Below are 7,745 nucleotides of genomic sequence, written 5' to 3' on the forward strand. Positions count from 1 at the left end.
AGTTCGAAGCCAAGGAGAATCTTAACTGATTATAGTGATTCGATGATTTAATTATCTTGTACAAATTGTAGAAACGTATATGACGTTAGTGTGGTAAAGAGCGAAACAAAATCATCACAAATTTTGAACGCGCAACGAAAATAACGTCAAATGAGAAAAATTTTGACCACCCCATAAATAAAATTACCCGAAAATGCTGAAGCAAATTTACATCTAAAATGCTGAAGCAAAACGTGGTTTCTGCTCATTTTGGATGGTAAAGCTAAGAAGTAAATCTCGAAAACTAAAGCCCATTGTTCATAACTCTAATGGAAATAAATGCCTTGCCTACCATCTATATTGTCCATAGCTCGTTTCCAAGTTGGCTACATTATGTGTACGTTTGGTAAGTGATACGATTGGATAGTATATGATATTGTACATTACTATCGAGTCTTCCCTACCAACCAAGGTGAAGGTTCATCGGAAAGTTTCCTTTACTTCTGTTTCTATCAAGGTTTCACGTCGATGACTTTTGCCGTAGAACAGACAGCTTCAACTGACAACTTCTTCAATACGTTCGGGCATGGATCGGTACCAAAGTAGCTATTCGAAACTGTAACTCTACAGCTCTCCTTTCCAATGCACATCTGCAGAATTGTCACAAACAAACACATCAGAAACTTTTTCGTGCTTTGCTCGAAAAGTTATTTTTGGACTAAATAAATAATGTAGGAATTGTAAACTAGTTCATGCTCGTTTGGTATGTAGTATTAGATAAGATTAGATTCTATAATAAACAAAAAAATTGAACTTCTATTTCTTTCTTAATACTGTATGGTGCTAGTTGAGATAAATTATGCAGACTTGCCTTCTCTATGATGGCACGAGAGTTCCATGCATGACAAGTTCCCTGATGAAAAGTTCCACAAGTTCCTGAAGGAGTCCCGTAACTGGCAAACTTAATGATCGATATAGACTGGCCAGGTTCACACCGTAAGTGAACATTCGCCTGATGAAGCATTTTTGTTTCACCGGTGTTTTCAGTACGGTAATTTGCAACTGCAGGGTGGTGTTCAAATGTGTGAGCACAAATACTTGCTGCTGTTCTTTTAACTAGAGATATCTTCGATACATCTCCACCCAATTCTTCAAAAAGTACGAGCAAGTTTCCTGTCGGCTTCAACCAAGATCTCGGAACATGGTACCTGATGAAAACGAGGGAGATAAGTTAGAGAGTATGATCAGTGATCAGTAACGTCTTGAGCTATTCTATTGTAAAATTATCTATAAAGTTCTATGGACATGATTAGCTAACCCCAAAGAAAAAAAAAGTACCTTTTAAGTAAGAAAGACTGAAAAAATATAGTTTTGATGTAACTTTTAATTTTCAGTAAATTTATGTTTAGACATGAATTTGACTAAGCTTTTAAAGTGTTTCAGAATATTACCATCTCTGAGTCGGTTCGCCAGAGCCTAGTTGGCATTTTGACTCTCGGAATGTACCCTTATAGTCACAATTGCCACAATTACCATTAGCATAAGCCAACCAGTATCTTCCAATGCTTTGACCATTGATCCATACTTGTCCCTTACCCATAGTTCTCATGTCCAAAGCTAAAGGTTCTTCTCCTTCCGGTGCATCAAAATTTGCCTACAAGTTCCAAGAAAATGATATAACGATAGGATACTTATGAGTGATCCGCGAAACATGAGTATTTCTTTCAGATAATATCAAACTCAAGTTTGTTTGGACTTGATTGTCGTAGTGTTACCTTGTACCATTTCAGAGGCTGTTGTCTTTCGGTGACTAATGATCCTTGCAACCAGTCGACTGAGGAGACTCCATCTGGAGACACCAAATTCATTGCTTCTCCTTTCAAACCAACCTATATGCAGTGGAACATCGCAAGTGCTAAGCAATATTTGATAACTGTGAAATGGCCAACAGAGGGGAAAAATTGATAACTATCGTCTATTAATCACTTTATCACCTTATAGGACCATTTTTCTCGAGATAAGTCCCTTTTCCCCTGGTCGAGCCCGTCCAGGAGAACTGGTCCAAGTACTCCCACATTCCAATTCTCAAAATGTGTGCCAATGTTCTGCAACACAAACGCAATCATTACTTGTGAGGAACTAAATTATCAAATGGCTTCAAGAAGCAATCCATCTTGAACTAACAATACTGTACTAGACGATTATTTTTTTCACACGTCTCCTTCTTAGCCCCTGTTTGATTCCCATATTTTTAAAACACATTTTCAACCATACATTCACACGATAAAATATTCTACACTTCAAACCAAAACTTTTTCATACTTTTCAACCACACATTTTCCTAAAAACCATTATTCGAAACTCTTCCTTTTTTTTGTGAAAGAATGGCCACCAAACAGGGGCTTAATCTTGTCCAGTCTTGTCCATTACACTGGGAAAAACATGCTCGTAAAGATAAACAACTAACCGGTAGTCCAACTGCTATGCTGAGTAGAGCAATTATATTTGTTCCAGAATGAAGGTTCAAAGTTCCAGTGAAAGTAAATCTTGCATTCTCTCTGGTTCCATAAGCAGATCCTGCAATGGTAAATTATGAGAAACTGCCATGGTCTTTGTATATCCATAACAGAGATGTCATGTCAACAGTTTAACTCTCTCTGCCTCAGTCGTGCACTTAATCACATATTATAGCAAATGGCTTTCAAGAGAAATGTCGAAATTGGGAGGGGGACACTCATCAACATGGAAAGCTTTCCATTATTGTTAACATCATTGACCCGAACCGGGATTTTGTTGATAAGATTGTGCAAGAAATACGACCTCATACCTGAAAAAAGGCCATTGACAAATACATGTATTGCATGGCCTCTTGAGTTGACAGTTATAGTCGGCTTTTGTCCTGTTCGTGAAAATGATTCTGTCGAACCAATATCAACGCTGAATTTGGATGAACAAATATAGGACACGAGTTATGCTCACAAAATTTAAGCTGATTTGTATAAAGCCAAAATTATCTCATGACAAAGCTAGAAAGTCAGAAAAAGCCGCACCTAGTCATGTACCACAAATAATCACTGCTATCCCTTGTTATGCTTATCTGCTCTAAAAGTCCATTAGCTGTTAGTGTCGAACTCTCGCCTAAAGAAGATATGTCCTCGCCATAAGTCTCCCATGAATGCAGCTGAGAATTTGTTGGTAACATTTGAAATTTTGAAGTTTGTGTTCCAGCCTTGGTAATCACAAGATAACAAGGTAAGTCATAAGTTGTGGTCGAAGAAACAAACTAATATCTAAATCGAAGACGAGGAAAATGAATAATTCATTGCTGATTCAATAACTCGACTTACTATTGCAGTGTTAAAGACTACATTTCTACAGTCGGGAAGTATGCTAATCGACCAAGGAGGCAAATTGTAGTGCATGTTGTTGAACATCACTCTTGCAGTATAATTCCTATTAAAGTTTGAAAGAAAAGCTGCACAAATTCCTTCACCTCCAGAGAATACATGAGCCTGAAAACAAGAAATTTGGATCAGTATGACCATATTCTTGGTAAGAGGTTCTCATTCATAAGAGAGATGCAATTTTGATAGTCAACCTCTAATTTATCAAGAACAGCGTTTAGAGCACATATGATTAAAAGTATAAAAAGTTCACTTACAGCAAATAACTTTTTTAAAATAGATAGTATCTTTTATTGGACAATGTTGAAAGTAAGTTGGTTCCACGGAAACTTAAGAGAAATGCAACTACTTTTATACCTTAAATTAAGAAAAAAGTAAGTTATCAGAGTTGAAACTAAATTTACTTTTTTCATGAGTTTAGCCAAAATGCTCTGTATAACATAACAATATTCTCTTCAGAGTTCATTCGAAAACGCAGTAAGCATCCCTGAAAAGCCTAACCATCTGAGAGTTTCCTAACGAAGTAATGGTAGGATCTGAAGAAACTAAAGCTCGTTCGCAAAGTTTAATGGCCTTGTGGAGCTCCTTTAAGTGACCGTATTTCGGTTCTCTTATCAGCCCTGAAAGAAAACATAGTTGCTTTTGAGAACAACTGATTTGAGAGAAATGCAAGAACATAACTTGTCGAGCTTAGTTTTCTCACCGTATTCATCTATTGGAGCATCATAATCATAGCTTGTTGTAACAAAAGGACCTCCTGCTGTGCGCCCGAAATTTGTTCCTCCATGATACTAAACAGATTATGCAGATCTTAATCTACTGAAATAAGTTCTAGCATGTGAGCATTGATATGCGTTTGAATTTATCTTTGAACTAACCATGTAATAATTAATATATGACCCGCCCTTTTGTATAAAACGAGCAACTGCAAATGCAAGATCCTGAACTGGTCGCTGATGAATCGTGCCTCCAAACTCATTGAACCTTAAGCCGAGAAAGAAGAAAAGAAGAATAATAAGGTAAAATAGCTGAAGACGAAGCCTATAATGCAGTATAGATTTAAGGTTCGAGCAAATATGGTTACCAGCCACTCCAAGCTTCGGTCCACATGGTGGGCTTGTAAGGTTTGTTGGGAGAAAAGGCATCACAGTAAAAACCATTGCATGCATTTATCTGTTGTAATGGTAAAAAAGAACAAGTTCAGATAAACCATTCACGGCGGTTTATGCATACTAAAACCAATTCTAATAGACGTGTCTTTATGTGTTCTTCTCGCACTTCTCGAAAGGTGAAGTTGTGGCCATTCGTGTTACATTATTTCTCTTTTCGTGTTTCAGATGTTGCATTTGATAAAGGATAAAAATAAGAAGAACAATCAAAACTATGGATAAATAATGGACAACCCACCACGGGATCAGGGGCATTATCATCTTTGCACATGATCCACGGAACTCCGGTATTTAATCCAACAGCCATTTTTGCAGCCCAATTCACGTATGCATCACCAGCTGCTCCAAGTGCCCTTCTTTGTGCCCCATACTCATTCTCAATCTACTCCAAAAGAACCAAATATCTATATAAATTTACAAAATGGGAATTCTGCGAAACTTATAATTAAAAACAAAATTCTTACCTGAGATAAAATAATGGGACCTCCCTGGGATTCAAACAGGTTTTCACTTTTCATCATATCAACAATTTTTTGTGTGAATTTTTGCATAGCCGCCTTGTCACCAATACAATCACAGAAATAATATGTCAATTTTCATTTCTTTTCCTAAATTGTACAAACAATTGTCAACAAACTTTAGAAAACAGATAAAACAGTGAAGGCAAAAAGTGTAAACACCTTGAAAGGCTCATTGTCTGTTCTGAAACTGATACCAGGAACATATTTCAACCATACTGGAAAGCCTCTGTAGCCAAATTGTGAAAAATTAGATATATGCTAGTTAAGCCTTCCAATCAATGAAATTAGAGTTATCAAAATGTCCGGGTCATTTTGTCTCGAAGAGCAGCCCGAATGTGAAAGCATGGCCCGGGTCGGCCAGCCCCTACCCGATTTATAATTCTACTCAAGATTCTGGATCTACCTATCAATTTGGAACAACAGAAATACTGAATGAACTATTCTAAGTTAAAAGGTAAGAAATTACCCAAAATTCCATTCTGCGCAAACATAAGGTCCAATGCGAAGATGAACATAAAGACCAACTTTTTGCACTGTCTTTACAAACCGTACAAGATCATATCTTCCTTCAAAATTGTACTATCAGACAAAAGCTTCAAGTTAGTACAAGTAACTGGACAACAAAAGAAGTAACCGAAAATGAGGATCTAGGACACACACGTTGCCTGGGGAAGGCTCATGAATATTCCAAAATACATAGGTATCAATAACATCCAGCCCTCCATTTTTAGCCTTCTGTACAAGATCTTCCCACATCTGCAGTTCATCAGAATGATCATAAACCATTTCTTCCATCTAAATTCACCATAGATATATATATTTTACAAAGATTATCTTTTCAGATGGACTCAAAGACTCGAGAATGTATCAGAGCCCAAAAAGTTCAAACGAGCAATTGATCCATCTAAAGCTCAAATAAGCATTTGGATTTTAAAATAAACAGTATTAATCTCGGCTCCCAGTGAGCAAGATAAAAACTTCTCATTCCTATTATGGCAAGAACCACTGGGAGCGGGGCTGGAGATCAATTTCATTAAGATAAAAACATATACAGAGGGAGAAGTACATACATCAGGGGTGCTTCTGGGATAATGTATAGAACCAGAGAGGAGGATTCTTCTTTGTCCATTGATGATTATAGCTTTCTTATCATAGGTGACACTGCATTGAATCACTTGAACTCTCGTTATCAAGAAAATACATAACAACAAACTCATCACTACCTTGGAAACTGAGTTCGTTTCCATCCCTTTCTCTCTGTACAATTCTCTCTCTACAAGTGTGTTGAAGAACTCAATCCTTCTTCAAATTTGCATGAATGAAGGGAAGTCTTTAAGGAAGAGAGAGGGAGAGAGAGAGAAACTGTGAAGCGGTGGAAGTGGAAGAGAAAGAGTACACTTGTGATCTAACTAGCAAATGCAGTCTGAACAAGTGACATCAACAACTAGAATGTGTTGTTTTGGGTTCTTCCTCGCTGTTTCTCCCATGTTGAATAGCAGTTCTTCACTGTCATGGCACTATTAAATGCAGCATTTAAGTTCAAAGTATTAATAGATTTTTAAGTCAAGTAATTTATTTGGTGTTAAACACTCTATTTAATCGACTTAATCTTTGTTTCAAGCCCAGCCTAAATCTTAACTTTTGTAGTTGGGATTTATAGTGCAATTGGATTCCTTTTTTATTAACAATAAAATCTGAAGAGAAATTTAGGTGGCCATTATATCAGATTGTCACTTTATGATATGTAGGTGCTATTTTTGGAATAGTTAGTTCCGTCGAAGATATTAAAAGGTTTTTATAATATTCTAGTGCCGGTCATTGAGTGATTGAGCCAACGCTTACGACGGATCCGCATACTTGAACGTCAGCCATCCTTTATCAAGTTGTCTTGACTATTCTAGAGCACTTGCTGATTTGATAGCTTGAGAAAGATCGATCACGGTAAATTATTTTCCCAAAAATTTAATTACATAATTGATATAGAATCTCTATTACGAATAATTCGTATTTCTTGTAATTTATAAATAGAAAACTAATAAATATCTATTATTCTTTTATTATTTTAGTCTCAATTGTGTTTAATCTATAGATTGACACATTAATTGATGCTATATATCTTTGTTAAATGCAATAATTATTGAGATCTTGGAGTAAGAAAAAGGTTAAAACTTAAACGGCGTTATTGATAGTATTTGCACTACATATTTTAGCATATTTGCCAAAAAACTTTTAATAACTTTATATATTTGCCATTAGAAATATTTAAATAAACCAAAATACCCATATCAAATTTACACCCTTATATTACATTGTGCAACATTTTAAATATCAATTTCCTTAATAATTTTTTTAGTCTCCAAAGTTCAATTATTATTTTCTTTTCACCTAAAATTTTAATTTTCTTTTTCGTTCATGTATCACTCCACAATTTTCATTAAGTTAGGCGTTTCACTACATAATTTACATATATTTTTTTTCATATTCATATTTTACACAAAATTACATATTTTAATTAACTATATTTATATATTCTTCTCTGCTATGAAGCATTCTTGAAGAAAAGGGGGAAAATCATCTCCAATAGATATCGATAAAATTAAGCATTCATTTTTAATAATTTTTTAAGTTGCAAACTTCCCCAACCTTAGATGAATAAGAAATTGATTTCATTT

General features: G+C 35.5%; 1 protein-coding gene across 1 annotated transcript; it reads right to left on the minus strand.

The window, feature by feature from the left end:
• Positions 1 to 254: 254 nt before the first annotated feature.
• Positions 255 to 6,616, minus strand: LOC111401305 (beta-galactosidase 5-like). Its single transcript, XM_023028988.1, has 19 exons — positions 6,144 to 6,616; positions 5,734 to 5,829; positions 5,540 to 5,652; positions 5,233 to 5,299; positions 5,017 to 5,109; positions 4,791 to 4,934; positions 4,468 to 4,556; positions 4,262 to 4,367; positions 4,087 to 4,174; positions 3,885 to 4,003; positions 3,327 to 3,491; positions 3,030 to 3,208; positions 2,807 to 2,916; positions 2,447 to 2,556; positions 1,974 to 2,084; positions 1,755 to 1,868; positions 1,431 to 1,633; positions 851 to 1,187; positions 255 to 629 (listed from the first exon to the last, which is right to left on the minus strand). Exons 1-19 carry the CDS (start codon positions 6,318 to 6,320, stop codon positions 492 to 494), a joined length of 2,559 nt encoding a protein of 852 aa, XP_022884756.1. The 5' UTR covers positions 6,321 to 6,616; the 3' UTR covers positions 255 to 491.
• Between the last annotated feature and the right edge of the window lie 1,129 nt (positions 6,617 to 7,745).

The sequence above is a fragment of the Olea europaea genome, chromosome 10 (assembly GCF_002742605.1).
Source record: "Olea europaea var. sylvestris chromosome 10, O_europaea_v1, whole genome shotgun sequence".
NCBI lineage: Eukaryota > Viridiplantae > Streptophyta > Magnoliopsida > Lamiales > Oleaceae > Olea > Olea europaea.